The 21,154-nt window shown below is 43.0% G+C and overlaps 1 protein-coding gene across 1 annotated transcript; it reads right to left on the reverse strand.

Moving 5' to 3' along the window:
* Positions 1–455: 455 nt before the first annotated feature.
* On the reverse strand, positions 456–16,790 carry ywhaba (tyrosine 3-monooxygenase/tryptophan 5-monooxygenase activation protein, beta polypeptide a). Its single transcript, XM_070959925.1, has 7 exons — positions 16,652–16,790; positions 11,048–11,207; positions 9,164–9,304; positions 5,698–5,821; positions 4,275–4,438; positions 3,662–3,757; positions 456–3,223 (listed from the first exon to the last, which is right to left on the reverse strand). Exons 2-7 carry the CDS (start codon positions 11,198–11,200, stop codon positions 3,167–3,169), a joined length of 735 nt encoding a protein of 244 aa, XP_070816026.1. The 5' UTR covers positions 11,201–11,207; positions 16,652–16,790; the 3' UTR covers positions 456–3,166.
* Between the last annotated feature and the right edge of the window lie 4,364 nt (positions 16,791–21,154).

The following is a 21,154-nucleotide window of genomic DNA, read 5'->3' on the forward strand; positions in this document are numbered from 1 at the left end:
TTGAATAGACACACACGAGCTTTCCTCGAAGGCCTTCGTGGTGTTGAACTCAACGAAAGGTGAAGGAAGTCGTCGCGTGACATGAAAAAGAAGGCCGACGTCTAACCCGAGTCGTTTGGCAGACGTGTTTTCACTCCGCCTTCTGCGATAAACACAAGAGAATAGAAAAATTTGCATCTCGCCTCATTTGCATAAAACAGTTTGGAAACCAAACACGGTCCCGGAGAACTCAACAGCCTTCTGTTATCCTGCTGAATATTTGCATTTCTGTCCCAAACGTCACACCCAAAAGCTCAGCACACACATCGACACCTGAGTGTGTTTTAAATGCTTCCTGCTGCTCTAAGCCTCGACCTCCTGCGTCGTCAGACAGAAAACTCAATGAGATAATGTTAAAAAAAAAAAAACATGCAGCATTAACAGGCTGGAGGTGATAATAAACAGAACAGGGCTGATTCGGAACTGATAAAACCTTTATTTCACTTTAAATTGTCTTTTACATTTTGTCCTGTTTATAACATGTAAGGTGAAACTAGAGCTGCATTTTTTTTTTAAAAGACATACACAAATCTAATATTACGTCAATAGCCAGGGTGGGGGTGTGGGGGGGTCGAGGGGGATTTCTTTTTTGTCATTTTCTCATTTTTATTGGTGTCCTTGAGCTTCTAAAGTCTAAATTTTCACAACCACGTGCGCGCTAAGCAATAAAACCGTCACAGAAGCAAAAAAAAAAAAGAAAAAATTTTTGTCGTTTTTTTTGGGTTATTTTTTTTTTTTTCCTTTTTATTTTAAGCAGAATACTGGTCAGTAAAAACAAAATGATTTGAGATACCAGATATACAGACAGGCTCGGTGCCACATTCACTACTGCATGGGATCATTTTTTTCCTTAGAAAGCGTAGAATAACTGCCTTTTTGTTCAGCTAACGAGAAAAAGAGCGGCAGGGAGGATTTTTTTTAACCTTTTAAACTTCAGTGCATGAAAACATTTGTCCCCAGCAAAAGAAAAAAAACATTGAGACACATGACTTTTCTACACCTACAGAGTGGAATGTCGAGATGGTTCATGACAAGGTTATTGTGACACTGAGTGGAGACGAAAAATATTTCCTGAACTACTTCTACGCCTGGCAGACTTGCCGGTCGGCTGATATTCTTCGAAGTTTGGGGCCAAAGTTTAGTTTTGGATGTGAACACGGACAACGTCGTGCCATCGGGCTGAATTTTCCATCTCAAATGTTCACGCTGTAAAAGATCCAATCTGAAAAAACTATATGGTCAATTTGACAGAAATATGTTTGAAAACATCAAACGTGATCCAAATTACAAATTCAGTGACACTTAAAAATCACTGCTTCATTCTGGTTTTTAAGTTAAATCTTCACTGAGAGGAGGAAGAGCGGCGCTGAAGGCTTTTCTCACTCCAACATCACCGTCTGATTGGTTGAAATTAACCCGTGATTGTCTGCGATAGATGGCTCGTCCAATCACCTGCAAGTATTTTCTTTTAACAAGTGCCTGATCTTTTCCAAACATGGTGGACTTCCTGTTCTGTGTCACAAACCACCTGACGCGTCGGGCCAGTTAGCCGATGTCGATGCAGGAACGATACCTGGCCAAGCCACCGTTCAGGATTTGGAAAACAGGAAGCAGGAAGTTTTAAGCGTGGATCCACAGGGTGTGTGATTCCCCGCTCAGCGCTCGCAGCAGATTTATATGGTGGTAAATGTCGGCATGCATCCTTGTTGGCAATCACAGCGTTGGGTGGTGAGTGGAAACGTGGGGCTTTTCTGGATTCATCTGTACAAGCAGTTAAGGGGCATGGGGGGTGGGGGGTACCAAAAAATGATCTGGGCAAAAATGCCAAAGCAACAGCAGCTGACTGTAACGGCTTCAAGGGTTTCATTGCAAGCAGGTGTTAACGAACAACATCGACAAACCGTTTCGTTTTCCAAAAGACAGATTTACAGTTAAGCTCTAAAAATGTTTTACAATTTTACAGTTTTCAAAAACTGGAAAGAAGAGTTTGATTTGTTATACACACACAGAAAAGGAGAAACGCAACCGCGAAGGGAAATGACGTGTTCAGGGATTAGCGTCGGGGCAGCCGACCGATGCGCAGCGGCGCCGCGACGGGAGGCGGATCCGAGGAAGCATGTGGGTCCCGTTTGTGGTGAAAAGTTTGCTCAAACGTTCAGGTGGAATGTTTGCTTTTTCGTTTCTCATCGTGCTTCGAATCAGTTTTACTGGAAATATGCAGAATGGCGTCGAACGAAAGAGTCGGGGTCCCAGTTAGAAAGTGAAATAAAAACGGTGAGTGTTTGATTACACAGCAGGTAAAACACTTGTTTTTAGATTTGTCAGTGTCACAATACAGCCTTGTTAGGAGGACCCTTCTGTATAAACCTCAGCAGAATCGCACTGCTGTTCACACACCCCCCCCTCCCAGCTCAATATTGTTTCTGCCCTCAAACGAGAGCCTGGTGGCAAAGTGGAGGAAAAACTAAGCATCACAGTGTTTGTTGAAAATAAACGGACAGTTTAATAACCTTTTGTTTTGTTTAAAGTGGAATAAAACCAGCCATTCGCCAGTACACTAAGAAAAGCCAAAAGAGAAGGGATGGACAACTATATAAATGCATTAACTCGCTAGAGAGAGGCGGGGGGGAGGAGGGGGGAGGGTGAGAGAACGTACTGAGATGTTAGGAGGGAGGGAAGAGGAGTGAGGGAAGAACAGGAGGAATGGAGGAAGATTAAATGAGGGTAAAAACGGGGGAACGTGGGCTCCAAAGACATGATCTGTGGTTTGGATAAAAACCCTCCGTGCGCTATAAGACTAGACTGACCAGCGGTTTTCTCCCGCTGGCCGCCCTGGAGTGCCATCATCAGGGGAGGGTGGGAGGAGGGATGGAGGGATGGTGGGCTGATGGAGTAGTTTCTCTTTTTTCCCCCTCCTTTTTTTCTTTAAATTTCCATTTGTGAAGGTCAGGTACTATTCATGCTGTTGGTTATACAGAAGGGAAGTCGGGAGGCTGGGCTTGAAAAAGTGAGACGAGGGAATGAACGGGCTGTTTATGTGTACGAAGAAGAGGAAGAAGAGAAGAAAGAGGAAGGGAGATAAAAGGAGGAGGAAGAGAGTGGGGATGGGTTAACAGTGAAGTGCGCTCTAGTTCTCGCCATCGCCGCCTTCGCCCTCGTCTCCCTGGTTTTCTGATGTCCACAGCTGCGGAAATGGAGAGAGAGAGAGAGAGAGAGAGAGAGAGAGAGAGAGGAAATGTCTTTGGGTCATCCCGTCAGCGTAAACGAGGATGTGACAACTCGTGACGTTTGTTTCACTTCATTCTGAGCGCAGCAGACAAGCAGGAGCTCCTGAGAAAAGTCTGTTTTCGTCAAGAAAGCATTGCTATTAAAGAGGCCCGTGAAAAGACCACAACAGAAGTCTGTCTGTCTCATGTGTCTCACTCTTCTGTCCCAAACGGCTCCTCAGAAGCCGCCCTCATTGCTGACTGAAGCTCAGCATCTATCACCAACTGTGTGCAGTCAGATTAATCATATGAATATTTAACAAGTCTTCCAAACACTTCCACCTGCTGTAGTCTCTGATCACCTTTAGGACGCCGCACAGCGTGTAGAGACACATGATCTTTGGCTGCATACTCACAGTCAGGTTGTCCCTTAGTAGCTGCATGATCAGCGTGCTGTCTTTGTACGAGTCCTCGTTCAAGGTGTCGAGTTCGGCGATCGCCTCGTCGAAAGCCTGCGGGGAGGAATGGGAAGGTTAGCTGACGGGACACGTTTTCTCACGCAGACTGGGTTCGCCTGGTTCCATTTCTGCGCGTGCTTTCTGGAGCGCTCTCGAGTAAAAGTGCAGCTTGTGATCCGTCACGTGTAGTTGCCTTTTGAGCTATTTTAAATTACTGCTGTCGGATCAAGTTGGATTCAGGGAAAGCTTTCATTTCAGGTGCACTTGACTTTTGCTGCTCCATACGACTCGAGTGGTTCTGTCAGGTCCACTTTCACATGAAGAGTCGCCCTGATCGTGGGCGCCGCCCGCACACCTTTTCCAAACATGCTAGAAGTCACTGCAGACCTCTGACGCTTTGATATCTAACAATCTTGTCCAACAGCAGCAGCTCAGCAGCCTGCAAGATAGTCCTCCACCTTGACTGCTAACTGGCATTTGTTCAGTGGAGGAACCTGTCCACGACCTGCATCACCATAAAACATTCAAATTCAGGGCTCTGTCATGAATGAACACAGTGTCACACACTCACCTGCTTGGCCAGAGAGCAGGCCTGCTCGGGCGAGTTGAGGATTTCGTAGTAGAAGACGGAGAAGTTGAGGGCCAGGCCCAGCCGGATGGGGTGTGTTGGCTGCATGTCCTTCTTGCTGATGTTGAAGGCGTCCTGGTAGGCCCTCTGAGAGTTCTCCACCGTGCCTTTACAACACAAACAGACACCAGTCACTTCCATTTCACTCAAACATAAATATCAACGACACATCAACAAACTGCCTTCACAGGAGGACCCGTTCACTGTGACCCGCAGTCAAAGCTGTCCTGTCAACTATTTGGTATATGGGAACAAAGAAGACAAGGAGTCCACAGCCACACTGGCAGCTTTGAGCTAAATGTTAACGTTAGCATGCTAACATGTTCACAATGGCAGCTAGCTGATGTTTAGCAGGTACATAATGTTTACCAAATACACCATCCTAGCTTAGCATGTTAGCACAGCTGAGCTTGCAGGCATTTGTTCATAAACCAAAGTATCGGACAGGAAATGGACAATAATCTATGAGTTGTTTGGTGTAGAAAATGTCTAAAATGGTCAGTGTGATCAGACAGAAGCACAGCATGGTGAATGACTGGGTAATTCATCTGTGATCCCTGATGATCTGCACAGAACCATTTGAAGGCTGAGTGTCAGTTTTACGAGTCGGTCTCACTGCCAGTCACTTGTAAAACCTTGGTGTGACTAATGTGAGCACATGACATCATGGCTGAGACTGCTCCCATAAACACTGATGTCTTCAGTGTCCTCTTACTGAAGAAGACTCACGAGGAAAATGTCTTTCGCTCACTTTTCATTTCCTGCACCACAGTGCAACGAGGACGCTGGATGATGGGCCATCTTCTGAATACCTGCCTTATTCTACAATTATTTGACTACTTCCTTAAATTCTCTAAGAACATATGAAGCCTAACTAGTCATGTTTGAAGAATTCATCATTCACCTCTGATGTCGGCTGGTTCAGACTCGCCATCAGTGGATCATTCACTAAAAACGAGCTTCAAGCTCTTGGTAATCAAGTGGTTTCTTTACTGCGGTGAAGTGGTGAAAAGGTTTACCATGTTCTGTTTATTAAAAGGGAGTATTTACTCTGAGCAACACAGCAAACTGACTTTATGTTTGAGCAGTAAAAACGCACTGATTAGCGAGGTGCTACGCTGACGAAGGAATCCTCCCTTTAAGTGGGTTCAAGGCCCCTCGTCAACAAACAACTCTCAGCTCAGCCGTCCATGAGCAAGACACTGAATCCCGGCGAGTTCAGGGCTGCTGCTGCTTGAGTATCCCCAATGATAAGTACTGTATGTGCTTGCTCTACCTTTAATTCGGAAGGATCATCGTACTTCTTACACTGTAAGCACAGTGAGAGAAGAAGTCGACTTTTAATGGCTAAAATGCCAACACTCACCCTTCTTCGAGTCCCCAGAGGCCACCTCTGACAGGTATCTGTAGTAGTCTCCTTTCATTTTGAGGTAGAACACCTTGCTTTCCGCCTGAGTTGCTTTGGGAATGAGGAATTCGCTGAGCAGGTTCTGAAACAGACAGACGAACAGAAGGGTTTTTAAACACGTACAGGCCGGAGGGTGCTGCATTCATAGCGCAACGGCTGGGAAACACACAAACAAAGTGCACAAGTACACAGCCTCATTGATTACAAATGATTTCACGAACACGTCTCTATACTGCAGCCTCTGCTAAAACCAAACCTGAGACGTGTTCAAACACCATCAGTAACAAATGAACCACTTCACCTCAGTTTTTCATTTGTGAAGGACACATGAGGTGATGTATCAAGGCCATCAAGTGTGTGATGATGTGGAGGACACACAAGGGACACTGACCATAACCACTCGGTGCAGCTAGCATGGTTGACGCCATGTATGCTCACGACTGTCTGAGCTAACCAGCCATGAGCAGCTAGTAATGGGCTGCAGAGGACAGGCGGTCTTTGGCAGTTAGTAAAAGCACACTTCAGCTGCCAGGATGCTTCTTCAGAAGTGCCTGTCAGGTGGTGGCATAGCTTCGGAAATCCCTCTCCCCTCACCTTTTCCACAACTTTCCGACTTTGCACTTCTTTTTCTTGTATAACCTGGCCCTCGTGACCCTGAAGAGGGTCACTGTGTGGGTACCTGTGTTGCAGCTGGACTAGCATCTCGCCTGAACGTGCCCTGCTGTTAAAAGTGGCACAGCTATAGCGGTCTCTGCAGATCTGTTCAGTTACCAGCTGTGGTACCATTATGAGCTAGGCTAAATTAGCACCAGAGGTCCCCAACCACAATTTGGAGCAGCGGTTCTGGCAAAGTAACAGTACAAAAGAAGCTTTAAAGTGATAAAAGATGAATGGAAAACAGCAGTTATAGACTGTAACTGATCAACTGCACGCTCTCAGAAAGAACTCCTTTGACCATCGAGGGATGGAGTCAGACTGAGGTGAAATCTCGAGACCAGCTTTGTTTCCGTGATTTCATTAAGAACTTTCTACCACAGAGAGCCTGCTTTAATCTGCTCACTTCAGTAACCTGGCCCGGGAATGTCATGCAGACACTAAACCAGGCGGAAATCACCAGATTAACGACCAACTCATCAACTGTGAATGACCTCTTACAGTATGGCTGACAAACAGCAGCAGATTAGGAGCAAAGAAGCTACTTGTGTGAAATCAAATAGCTTTGAATCAATGTATTCATCTACTGGGGGCAATGAAGTCAATCAATGAGTCATCTGACTTTATGCCAATACTGCAATATAAAAGGACTTGTGACCCCTGGGTTTCCCGCCTGAGGACCACCATCCATTCTGCCACACTGATTCAGAAAGATTTTTCCTCCACTTTCACCCATCTGTACTTCCACTCAGCATGACACAGCAGGCAGTCAGGTCTGTTAGGTAGGAGATGACAGGCACAGTCATCACTCTGGTTTCCAGCAGTCGGCACCAGGTTGTGGGGGTGTTGCGCCCATTCTGGTGGTCCGCCATGACAAGCTTTATGAAATAAGAGCGCCTTCTATGTTACTCATTCATTACTTTGACGGCAAATATATTAATTTATATGTTCACTGGACTGTCATTTTTCAGTGCCGTTTTTGTTTACGACTCTATTGTGAACACCTGTGCTCGAATGTATAACAATAAAATATCTACAACCAGTTTCCTGTTTCAAAATAAAACAAATGTATATTGGAGAAGATTCGATTTTTGCTGTTACTTTCATCAGCTGGTAACTCTTCTAGGTCTAAGTTCCTGACATATTTTCTGTCCTGCAGACGCATCACAGCTCCCAGGCTTCCTGCTGCTTTAAGGACAGCGTGTCTCCACCCGTCCTTCCCTCCCTTCATTCCTACAGCACCACATCACTGCAGAGGCTTCCAGTTTGACCTTGAAGATATTATTAGAAGTCTGCTCAGGCGCTAAAAATCTGAGTCTGCTTTGACCTTGAGCAGTTCGTGTTGTAGCCGAGTCAGGACCTGGCACTGCAGGGGTTATTCATGACGGCCAGAGCTATCAAAGGCCTCCTGATGAAAAACTACACGAGATATTTTCCAAAACGCTTTTCGACAGCAGCATCTTTGAACTCTGGGTTTGAGCAGCTGAGTGAGACTTTGACTCAGTGTAGCTCCCATCATGTCAGGCTGCTTTACATCAGCCATTGTTTAACTCTGACATTAACTGTTTAAAGATAACTGCACACATTTTCACTGCTTCTCAACTGTGAGTTTTCCTCACTGTATTTCTCTCTCTCTCTCCCAGAAGCAGCACATGCCAGCCAACCAGCGTTTAACCCTGTTCGTCATGTTTCAGGCACCGATCAAAGAATTCCTGATCGGATACAGAGCCTAAAAAACAAGTGTTCTGACAGATGGACGACTAAAAAATATGTCACATCCAGTCCAGACAAGGTGTAAATAGCAAAACAACAACAAAAAACCAGGGACTGAGGCTTCTTTGCGCAGAGAAGGTACACACAAAAACCACCTGGCGACCTCGGCAAGCGCTCGATTTCAGACCACCAGCAGCGAATTAAGACAAGCTGCAGCCACCTCAGTCGTTTCAATCAGACCGCTGTGAGTCACCCAGCACCTGGATGTACTTTCGCCACAATGCAACGTCCCCTGGCAGTGCAGCGCGTCGACCAATTAAATGCACTCACGTTCCAGGTGGAGCATTGCTTTGCAGTGACACTGCTGTAATATGCAGTTTACGTCACACCTGAAAAATGAATGGTCGCTGTCAGATCCTGTCACCTGGTGAGCCTTCAAACTCCTGGATGTAAAGCTCAAAATGGCCTTCCTGGATCATATTTCATCTTCTCGTCTCTTATCTGTAGCTGTGTGCCCACACCATTTTTTTTTCCCTACAGTGTGAACACCTGCTCAGGCCTCAGCTGACAGTGGCCACTTTAGAAAATAAGATGTAGTGCAAACAGTTCATTGAACGCATTCACTTAAAAACGCCCCATGTTGCTCTAGAATCTACATCCAGGCAGCCCACTGCCGCCCCCCCCAAACTACAGGCGACTTCACATGACTTCTGCTGCCTTTCCAGTCAAGCTTTCGCCGCCGCATCTACTGAACAGAAAAAATGAAGCAGATACCAAAGTGCAGAGGAAAATTAAATCTTTGTTTGACAACTCTAAACAGCTGCCAGTGCCGCTGCTAGCAACATTATTAGTGTCTCCACGAGTTAGCGCCATGTGACTGTTATTCCATCCTCAGCCAAGAGCTCCAGTGTGCTTCCTCCTCCATCGTTCCCTCTCCCTCTTTCTACCTTCTGTCCCGCTCTTCCCGCCCAATCACCACCACCCATCTTGTCCTTTCTCTCTCTCCATCTTCACACCCCCTCACTCCCTTTATGCCCTTTCCCATCCATCTCCGTACCAGCACGTCCTGGCAGATTTCTTGGAGTTCAGCCTCGATCTTCACACGGTATTCGCGTGCCATCTGCTGTTTCTTCTCATTCCCCTCCGTCTTCTGCTCGATGCTGGAGATGACGCGCCAGGACGAGCGACGGGCCCCCACCTAAAGGAAACAAAAGCGTCGTCAACCCAGAAACTGACATTAAAAGACAACATTTTGAGATGTCTTGCTGTTACCTGGAACAAGCTAGAGACAATAAACTTTGGTCCATAACTAGAAATGATGTGCAACATCTCAAATAAATAAATAAATCATCATACAAGTCTGCCACGATGGAGTTTTAGCTAATTTACGACATTTATTTTGTGGATTTTGACTGAATTAACACCAATTTGGCCATCATCCTTTGGCTTCCATCAGTCAATAAACTTCAGGGGCTTTGCAGGAATTAGGCCGTAACTCATTTTAACCTTTTAGTTTTTTTGATCATTTGTGCCATCATCACTCACCTTGTTGACATGTTCACGCATTATTTATACGAAAGCACTGCGTCTGACCTTCAGGAGGCGCCACACATGCCAAAAACACGTATCTCTGCTTTTTAATTCCATGCCATTAAAACTATCTGCTTCTGTTGACCGTAAGAGGTTTGAACCCTGAATTGCTGAAGATCGTCGTCGACTAAATACAAACCCCACGTTGTTCATTTGAGCGTTAGAATGTGATCGAGCATAACAGCCTGCTTCCTTATCATGTGAGATCACTGCGGTTTATGCCGTTTCCCTGTCTTCACTAAACATAGCCACAGAGTGTCTGTCCTCCTGGTTGGGTTACGGTGAAAAATACAACAAAAGAAGTATTGAGTGGTACCCAATGCTGGCAAGCTTTAAAAAAAAAAATCTGAAAAACTCAATGAGAAATAGAGCAGCAGTGCTGGAAAACCTCAGGCTGCTCTTACATAATGTGTGCTTTTCTAGTTAAGACTAAAAAATCTTTACAGCAGGTCAGCAAGTGACAGACTATGCACGACTTGAAAAGAAGCTAAATGCAAAGATTGTAAGTGCTATGAATAAGCATCAGGCGACAGCAGATTGTTTTGTATTACAAATCTCTGCCTCCTATGAGAACACACACTGGAGTGCAGCTCTGCCTTCAAAGATGGCGTTTTAGCAAGTGATGAGCCAAGAGAGGATAAATTAAAGCATACAGTCGAACGCTGCAGCTGGTGCCTGATGTGCGGTCGCCCTAAAACCACCACAGGAAATGTTTCCATAGACAAATCTGGCAGTTATTTCAGAAAGAGCAGACTTCAGAGGGCGACGGTCCTCACTGCCATAGGTGTTCAATCATTATCTTGATATGCACCACGGTGTTTGTTATGGGTGTAACAATAAATCGTGGCACAATGTTTGGGAAAACAAACCTGTGCTAATGCACATGGCGGAGCTGAAAAATCACTTTTTTTCCTTGTTTTTTCAAGTTGCAAGAAGTCAATGATATTTATCGTGACAGCACCAAACTTCCCCGGAGTTTCAGTGTGTCTTGATTTCCTGTCCTTGCTCGTGTATTTATTCACAGCGCCATACAGCTCAGAGAAACAACAACTCTTTATTCAAGTTGAGACGTTTGACTGCATATAATCAGGACTATCTTTGCTCTCTAGAGTCAGTCGGCTTCTATGTTGTCTCTGTCTCCATGGACACTGTGGACTTCTGTGTTGTAAAATCCAACTCAGCAGCAGCATTAACCACTGATATCACTCCATACGTGTATTTTCTTATTTAGGCATTTTTATTCTTCAGCTTAGTTTTATGAGATAAAATTCTACTGAATGCAAATTGAACCAAATCACGAGCTGTCTGTTCAGCACGACAAGAAACCAAAGCCTCGAGATAGATGCCATACCACGTTCTTGTAGGCGACAGAGAGCAGGTTGCGCTCCTCGTTGCTGAGCTCCAGGCCCTGCTCTGTCACGGCCTTCATGGCAGCCGCCATGTCGTCGTAGCGCTCAGCCTGCTCTGCCAGCTTGGCTTTCTGCACCAGGTCGTTCTTATCCATTTTTAGGCTGCAGGGGAGAAGAACAAGGGACAGCAAGGCAGAGTTAGTGTTTGGACTTCAGCATTGAAGCTCTCCATTTACCAGCTGGGGCAGGCAAGAAAGGAGGACGGACAGGGGAAAGTAGAGAGAACCACTGAGGAAGACAGAAAGACGTGAGTGAAGTACGAGTGTGCAAGATCTGAGGGCCGGAGGTACAGAATTAGCTTGATGAAGGAGGGGAAAGAAACAACAGAGGGGAAAACCATACAGTGGGACAGGTACAGAGTTGGACTTGGGTCACGTTTTAAAAGATGAAACATGTATAAAGATGCTGAACTGTTCCATCAATTCAATTCCAGCAAAGAGGCTGCTCCCAGTTACTTCGTCCCACAGGGCTTTCTGCTCTCCAGATGAATCTGTAGGTCTAAGTAGGCCACAGCCTCGCCTGTGTCTCCTTTATATCTACACATGACGCTACAGACTCTCCACACTTGGCTTCAAGCGTCTACACTTGCACATCCAATTTCCTTCAATAACTTGCAATATTTCTATATTCAAGCTGCTAAGGAATAAACTAACAGATGATCGCATGGGAGGAGAAATATGTTAATACACCCCCACCACAATCCGTCTTTCCCCTCACATCTGCACCCGTCGGTCTGGATGCTGAGCTGAGTGAGCACCCTTCCACCACAGGGAAATTCAACCACCACCTAGTTGTGTCCAAGTGTCCTTGAAGCTTACCTGACCTCTGGCCTCCCTGTGGAAGCAGAGGGGTGAGGATGGGGTTTCCCTACGGAGGGCAAAAGAGGTATAAGCTACAACAATTACAATGAACAATGGAGTACTGAGTGTCGTTCAAAGATTTTTTTTGTATCAGTTACATCCTTTTTTTCAACTGAAGTTGTATTATTTGCTATTTCTTGTGGGATTTGCATCTTCACCTGGATATGTTAGTGGCAGATATCAGATCAGTTTCCAGTCTGACCCTAATTACTAATGTTGCCTCGGATACCAAATTCTGATGTGATACTGAAAGCATGACTGACTGTCAGAAAATCCAAACCAGTAGAAAACAGCAGGCTATGCCATAATTGAACTCCATTGCTCCAAAGAGCAGATGGTAAAAGTTCAACATAATATTGATAAATGAGCAAAATCATTCCAAATGAGGTGTCCAAAAATGACAAACTGCAGATATGATTAGGCTTTGTTGATACCAAATGTCATTTATCTAAAAAACAATTAACTATCATTGAGTAAAAGCACCTTTGGCAGGTTACACAGTATCTGGAAAAGTCTAGATCAGCTAGTATTTTCCCTTATTGTTCTCTCGTGTTTCATGTTTCAATTTTTGACTGGACCAAGGCGTAACGTCACCTCTGTAGGACATTTATGTTTGTTTGTGTGGATTCGGCTTTTTGCGCTTTCATGCTGTAAAACAAGTCTCTTAGATTGCGCCCCTCTAAAAAGAGAAGCAGCCGCAGACTTTCCTCTTGGATTTTTGTTTTATTGCATTGATGGTCGTGTTGCCACCTTCACAAGCAGCATCTACACAGCAGGACATGCCACCACCAGGCTTCATGCCACCGTGCACTGCTTGGTTCAAGCACAACAGTCACAAAGATCCTTCCTCAGGTCTGCTTTAATATATCTTCTTGCAAAACACTAAATGAGGTATCAAGAAATTTGTTTCCCAAACAGCAGCTTTCTCTTCTTTAGGCCCTCTCTGCTGTTAAGTTGCAGCCGGTTAAAACACCTGTCGATCGTTGTTATGTACACAGTGTGTTCTATGGTGGCTCTGGTGCACCAAGGTTAAGCGTACCCATCATGACGTTCAAAAGAGGTGCTTCAACTGTGGCTTAAATGTTATCTTCCATTGAATTAATGGTGTCAGATAAGAGCCATTTTCTCCATGTGTAAAAATACCGGTCAGTCAATTTAATTGTTCAAAGATAATCAACAGATAAACGATCAATCAATCACTGGTTCAAGCCTGACCTGAAATCAATCGTCAGTCAATACTGACCACCACTCAATATCAACACGTCCACCATCACAGAGGTTGCCATACAATGGTAGCTCCTACTCTGATTGAAGATTATGGGTCATGTTGTGAACCACAGAGCAGGAGCGCTTTACAAAGGTACTGGACTTTTGTGTTTATTTATTTAACTTATCAATTAACATTTTAGCCACAATTTGATTTTACCCAAGCAACTTCCATTTTAGCTGACTTGTGAAAACTGGTATTTTCTCTAAATGTTGCTGAATTTGTAAAAATTTCAGTTGCGTTGCGATGATCAGCATTGAAATCAAAATAACTGTATATTACATCCAATGAACTTCATTGTTGGAAGTGCTCTTGTGCAAACAATCACTGTAGCGATGTAGTATACCTAAATGAAATAAATGTGTTCTTAAAAACTAAAAATTATCAATATAGTGTATATTTTAAAAAGAAATTGCCTCAGTATGATGGGGAATGTTCTGTTTGAGAGATAATTATCTGATATTTTATTGTACTAAATGACGGCTTGAATTTAACCACATTTTCTCAATGTAATTCATATTTAAGACAAAGTTGTTGGAAAACAAACAGTCAACTGTGACGCAACTGCGTGAGCCCAGACCTCATGACAGAAAAGATAGTAGGGGTCAAACTTTTATCATTCTCAAAGTTTGACCTCTTTTTTACTTCCTGTAGTCCTCAGTAATTATTGGCCTCTCAACGATGGCACATTTCCAGTGCTGAATTAAAGGCTGAATCACAAAATCAATTATCTGCTGATACTGAGTGCCGTTCCATTTGTTTACCAAAAAACCAAAATGGTGAAACCATTAGTGCATGGGATCATTATAAATTCAGACACCCATTTCCTCCATTATCACAACACTCACTGAGAAGAAGCCGGAAGTCCACAATGTTGTGTTGAGGATGATTTAAGGCAAATCTGGTTGTTCTGGATTGACCAAATCCTCAAAGGGGCATCGCTACAAGGTCAGTTTCAGTTCTTGATCAGAGATTACAAGGGATTTTAATCACATTACACACTGACAACTGTACATGTAAGAGCTGATTTTGTATTGAAACACCAAACCAGTTATAATAATGATTATGGGAAAGGTGGTGTTTACTTCATGGATTTTTAACCCCAGAATAATAGTACACTGGGCCACTTTAAATAACTGACATCCTCATGTAACTTAGATCTTAAACATAAGTCATCATTTAGCAGAAAAAGCAGCTAGTTTTTGATAACCAATACATCATTTAAGTAAATTTCACACAAAATGCCCAAAACTAGAACATGCACTGGCTTCCCATGCCTCATATGACAGTTTACCAAATAGCTCAATATTTGGCCTCAGCAGCACAAAACAAAGAGTGTATTAACCGTTTCTAACATTTCACAGACCAAACTATTAACTGATTAATCAAGATAATAAACAGCCAGTCAATCAGTGATGAAAATAACTGCTTGCTTCAGCTAAAATATGTTGACAGCCTCTGCTCTTGGAGGGGAAGGACTTCATCTGTCAGCAGTGCTTTTCAATCACATTGTATTATTCTAGTAAACTGAAGGTATTGGTGAACGGTGGTTTACCTGCTGTTGCCAAAATCCACCTGATGTGTACTTTTAACAGGTTATTATATGCTATACTTTTAATCATAATAATAGTAATAATAATGATGATATAACCACAGACAAGACGGTGTTTAATTCTGTATGAAGACACCATGTTTATGAAAAAGCAATTACAATGATTGATTATAAATTGTAATTTATTGTATTTTACTACACTGACAAACATTTAATATTAGCTGCCCTTTTCGTGCATTTTTTCCAATCTTATTTTCATCTGTCAGTGGTCTCAGGTTCATAATATGCTATGTGACCATTAAATGGACTAAATTCCTACAAAAGAAGATATATTTTTATTGACGTGTCTTTAATGCGGTCGTTGACTTTACTCGGGTTTTTCCCTTGAACGCTGAATTTGACGGGATATTAATAAGCACAGACAGGAAAGTATGTGCAGAGGAGAGAAATGAAAGAAAGAAAGAATGAGTTATATGGACCGTGAATCCTGAAAATGCTCAGGCTGCATGTGGCATTCACGCAGTGCTGTCATTTCGACAACCGTGTTACGCCTTCGAGGCTAATCTGTCTGCTTTTAGCACATTTTAGCATCCCGATGTTAGCATTTAGCATTTGGTACAGTGCCGCTTATTGCGGTTACATGCGCATTTAGGAAGCGTCTGTTGACTCGACTGCCGCAGCGGTTTGCACAATGGTTAAAATTAATCCAAATCGGCCTCTTCGATCAGCTCCGATCGTGTGGCACACCACCAACATAACATTAGCAATGCTGTTACCCAACCGCCGAGCTAACTATTGAGGTTAACAGGCTTATGCGCACAGAGAAAAATTGTGAACACCATTTTCACCAGCAACCCGGCCGAGACGCACCGAGCAGCTCAAAAAAACAGCGCCCCAGGAAACGTTTTGACATGAGTGCTTTAAAGGAGGCTCCAGGCCGTGATTATTAGGGTCTGGCGTTTAGTCAGCCTGCGAACAGCTACGCCCTCCTTGTCGCATTCCCCTGCGGAATTTTAAGATGGAGAGATAGATTACCGCCAGCTAGCATGCTAACAGAACGTCACTGCACGGCCGTTAACAGTTAGCTTAGCCGCTAACGGGACCTGACCCAGTTCAATCTGAATGGCGATCCAACATTGGCAAACACCGAGCTGTGAGCTGAAACATAGAGGATTAAATACGGCATCTGTTCGATTTCACAACCGTCCCTGGCAGCTACATGATATCGAAAGTTAGCGTTATTAAAAATGCAGTCGCGTTTGCGGGGAAACTCCCGGGAAATAGGGAGGGTGTGTTAGCATCTCTATCGTTTCACTAACATCACGCCATGACGGATCTGAGCTAAAGACATCGTCAAACACGCTGTGCTGTTGGTTCTGCAGATAATGAGGCCAGATATGTCGGTAGTTCGGCTATAGCAGCAGCTCAGCAGTAGCCTGAAGTTTTCTATCGTGTCATGTACTTAGCACTGGCTGCTAACATGTCTGGGCTGCTCTTGCGACGGCCTGGCCACGGCTGCTAAGCTGTCAAAATGGCCAAACCTGGGTGCTGCTTCTCCCCCCCGACACGGTCAACGCGCACCGCGCATGGCATCGACCGGAGTCTGGGCCTCCAAAATCAACGATATAAAGCACATTCGACAGCACAAAAAGCACATGCAATGTCATAGCAGGTGTTTTGTGGGTTATTACACGCCATTCGGCCACAAGACTCGGCCTAAATCCTCACACCCAGCCCCTAACCACAATAGGCACCTTCCGCCGCAGAGGCAGGGAATGGGGCCACCGTTGGGGCTGCTGTCCACCTCGAAAGACCCTCCTTATCCTGTACAGAAGTCAATAATCGAGTGATAAGCAAGTGAACTCACATTTCGAGCGTACTAGGTATCCCGATTTTATTCTCTGAACGATGGGAATTTATCAAGCCGTCCTCCGCTCGCTGCTCAAGGTATTCAGGGCAGTACCACTTCCGCCTGCTCTGACACTTCCGCTTCCTCCAAACCCCACCCCTTCCCCCGCCAGTATCCATGGCGACCGCGCCAGGGGGTTTCCTGAGCATCTTGCGAGGGGCTTTGACGTCAGGAGGGCCATGGCAACCGCGACGGGATGACGTGCGCCGATCTCCAAGGCAACTGTCTCCACGAGGCCGCTGCTGCCGTATCTGAGTCCAGCGTCGTGTCAGCTGATCCAGCTTTGTGTGGGTTTCTCTTACAACAAGCAGCCCTGTTTTTCCCACCACGCCACCTACACAACCACTGCAAACCCTGAAACTCACCATCTATCAGCAGTCATTACTCCAGCTTCACGATACATTTTCTACAGACCTTTTTCTGACCGTTTTGTCAATGTTTGTCATGCAAAACATTAAAAAGACACAAGAAGATGGCAGCTATGTCTGAAACTGGCCATTAATGGCCTGGCTCCTGTAGATATTTTTGGGCATCTTGCTAATTATAACCCAATCAGATCCCTCCCTGATCATAAAGCTGAATGTGCCTAGAATCAATACAGAATCAGGTGAAGGTGTGTTTAGGTGTTATGGTGCTGACCTGAGATCTGCAGCTACTCTATGTTCTATTAAAAGGCAGTCTTAAAATATTTCATGTCTCTCAGGTTTTTGGATTTATATATTATATATTAGTATTCATATGTGATTTCTGTCTCGTTTATTTGTTTTCTACATTTTACTGTATGGCACATTGAGTTTTCATGTGTATGAAATGTGCTATACAGATAAAGATGACCTGACTTGACTGTAACTCATTCATTCATACATTCATTCATTCATGATTCATTTATCTACTTTGATAGCTGAGTGTTCAAGCGGTCCCCCTTGGCCCCCTACAATTTGGCCAGTGACCCTTGCATAATTTGAGTTTGAAAGCCTTGTTCTATTGAGAAGTAAATTGAGTGAATCATCAACATTTCACGTCACCACTGACAGCTGCAGTATTGAACAACTGTAATTTCTGCTTTTCAGAGGACAATATAGTAAATCAGGAGCGATTTTAAACATGACATAAAATTTCACTGAATTCTTTATGGAACATTGAGGTCTGCACTGATCAATATTTGTCCAGTCGTTTCATTTTGAGCCCAAATTGTCCACCACAAAGCCATTCAGATTCGTTGTGTGGAAACCATGAACGTCTGCACCAAACGCTGTGCCAATCTATCCAGGATTTGATGTGATATTCAAGTCTGGACCAGAGTGAACAAGTGTCTGTCAATCGATCGACCAGACACTGATTTACCAATTTGGGTGAATTTTAAAAACAACATTAAATCTAAAAGAAAATGATCAATAAAAAGAATTAAATAACTATTTGATCAAATCAGCAAGAAAAGTAAGATGCAGCGAAAGCTGGGGCAAAAAAGCCCAGACAATCAGCTAAAATCAGCAGGAAACCTGGAAATTAGTCCAACAATCAATAAATCAATAAATCGATAAATCCAATCAGTCGGTGACATCAGAAGTTATTGACTAAGAGCAGAATGTGTAAGTGGACAGCAACTGATAGATTACATGCTTAAAACCTTTTGTTTTTGCTGTGCTCAGTGTGTGTGTGTGTGTGTGTGTGTGTGTGTGTGTGTGTGTGTGTGTGTGTGTGTGTGTGTGTGATCTGTATTTACTGCTTAGCCCAGTGAATGTATTTATTTGCTTTTCTACATTTATATTGCGTTTCATGCATGGGTGGACTACTGAACTGGCTCACCTGGAACAGGCCTAGAGCCTCTGTTTGATCAAGACGACTACAAAGATCCACAAAACGACCACACAGAGAAAACAAAGAGCCAAAACAAGTACAAAAATATATAAAACAAAAACACACACAAATGACCACAGAGACACAAAAGCCGAGAAAAAGATGCAAAAAAAAAAAACTAGAACAACATGCTGAATGACTACAAAGAGACACAAAATGACTACAAAAATATACAAAAATACTACGATGACACATAAAAAGACTACAGTGAGATACAAAGTGTTCTCACGTGCATGTGTGGCTGAAAATTTTATATATCATAAATTAATAACTGTGGAAATTTGACCCAAGCACCAGTTTGGTTGCTTCCCCTGTAATGCAGCTGCAGAAGCCCCCAGTGAAATTCATTATTAAAGCTCCACATATTTCTGATCAAAGTCTTATATAGAATGGTGGAAGGATCTGAAGCTGCATGTAGACTTTAGATGTATGTTGCTGAGAAGTACATAAAAATATTCAATTCAATTCAATTCAATTCAATTTTATTTGTATAGCGCCAATCACAACAGAAGTTGTCTCAGGACACTTTCCATATAGAGCTGGTACAGACCAAGCTCTTTTATCTACAAAGAAACCAACAATTCCAATTCCCAAATATGGCTTTATAACAGCGTGGTATGGTCATTTTTGAATTTATTAAGCACAGATAAACTCCGATTGCTCGTCTGCTGCAGTCTGCATTGAAAATGCTGGGAGCAAGTGAACATCCAGATACTCCTGGCAGACCTGACTCATCCTTTTCTTCAGCTTCTAGAAGTGTAAGCTAAACTGATAAAAGCAGTCATTTTGTATCTATTGCAGTCAGGCCACTTAACACCAGAGGTTGTTTCTGTTTGCCACAGGGGTCGTCCAATACATCTTCCACACACCTGTGATGGGATGGGATTGTTTAGTGCTGTGCGTGTGTGCATGCATGTGTTTCGTAGGGCTGTGTTTTATTTATTGTTCATCATAATTACTGTCAATTGTTAGGGCTTTGTATGCTTTATTTGTTGGATCAGTGCAGATCTACAGGACATCTATGTATCCATCTATAGTACAACTGAACAGCAGCTCAATAATTACAGTTGGGAAAACCAGCAGTGATAAAGTCTAAAACTTTTTCAGTAGAAGGATGAATGTTATGCATTCAATTTAACAGACTTTATTGTCACAGCAAAAATCCAGTATAACAACGTGCAGTTTATTATTCAACCAGTGCAAAGATTTAAAGAAAAATGTCTGTATAGATATACATACAGTGAATAAAGGTGAATAAATATACAGAAATGAACAATAAAGCAATATGTGTGTGTTTAGTTTGAGTGCAGCTGTGTACTGTAAACAATAACACAAATAGAAATAAAAATGAATGTATAAGAGATAAAGTTTTAGTATTCATCCAGAGATAAACTCAAACCCCCCCCCCCAGAAAAAAACAGCTGATATCTGCATAATCATCCTCATGCTGCACCTCATGATAGCAGACACTAGATGGCAGTAAAGACTGCTGGTAGTTGTAATGCTGCTCAGTCTGATCCGCGGTGACTCTTGCAGTTCCATAAGGATGAACTCATTTTAGACTATACAATAAAAACAAAACAAAACAACGACAGTGTTATTCATTTTAAGAATGTCTTCAATCTGTTTTTGCAAATGAATGAAAAAAAATGTTTCTTTGGAAGAACATACAACTGCAATCATACAAGCTTTCTCTCATACAATTACTTTTTCTTTTATCATTATTATAATTATTATTATTATTATACTTAGTTCATACAGCACCTCTCAAAGCATAGTGAGAAGGTGCTTCTGTCATTTCAAAACTACAAATGCAGCAATGAGACGAGTAAAAGTACAAAGATTAAGAGAAATAAAATAGAATATAAAGAGATTAAATATGTAAGATAAACAAGTCAGACATAACAGAAGTGAAGAAATAAAACTAGGGCAATACTGTCACAATAATGTTTTATAGAACTGAAGCAAAGTGAGGGAAAACCTTTAGTTTCCACCTGCTGCAGGAGTCGTACATTGTCTCTGCAAATACATTCACACTTAAACTTTTGGGTAGTTTTGAGGTGACGGATCAGTTTCTTCGCATGTACCGCTTTTTTTCACAATATGACATTTGGGAAATAAGCCTTTAGATTGTCCCATTTGTCAAAAAACCCGCAGATGCTAAATACATGTTCTGGTTGTCATTCTTCTGACAGCTTAGCCAGTTTGCTGTGACCTAGAAGTGTATTAAATTTAGATTATCATCGTCCTCCACAGGAAGTGTTTAATCTCAAGACGTTCTACATTCATTTTGGAAAGGTTGGTCTGAATTTATTCATCAATGGTCTATTTAAAAAAAAAAAAAAATACTTCCTGCCCTTAAAGATGTTGCTGTTTTGTCAGAGAAGGCTTTAGGATCACTCAACTTCAACCAAAAGTGTAGTTTTCATTTCAGGTTTTGTGCATGTGTTTTCTAAATATGTACACAGTTAGTCTTTAGACTGTTATTCAGGTTATATTTGTACAATATTAAGTACCTTTGTGAACACAAATGGTCCTCAGTTGGCTTCACTTAACTGCAGAGATCCTCAGTATTCAAGAACTGCTTGATTTTCTGTCATCTTC

The sequence above is a fragment of the Chaetodon trifascialis genome, chromosome 3 (assembly GCF_039877785.1).
Source record: "Chaetodon trifascialis isolate fChaTrf1 chromosome 3, fChaTrf1.hap1, whole genome shotgun sequence".
Classification (NCBI taxonomy): domain Eukaryota; kingdom Metazoa; phylum Chordata; class Actinopteri; order Chaetodontiformes; family Chaetodontidae; genus Chaetodon; species Chaetodon trifascialis.

Bases quoted from the DNA above. Each gene is read 5' to 3' on its own strand.
- ywhaba (XM_070959925.1), bottom strand. From the start codon at position 11,200: ATGGATAAGAACGACCTGGTGCAGAAAGCCAAGCTGGCAGAGCAGGCT. The intron at 3,758-4,274 runs GTGAGTGTGTGA...TCCTCCCCGCAG, and splicing joins CCTGCTCTCTGGCCAAGCAG to GCTTTCGACGAGGCGATCGC. The intron at 3,224-3,661 runs GTGAGTATGCAG...CCATTTCCGCAG, and splicing joins TACTAAGGGACAACCTGACT to CTGTGGACATCAGAAAACCA.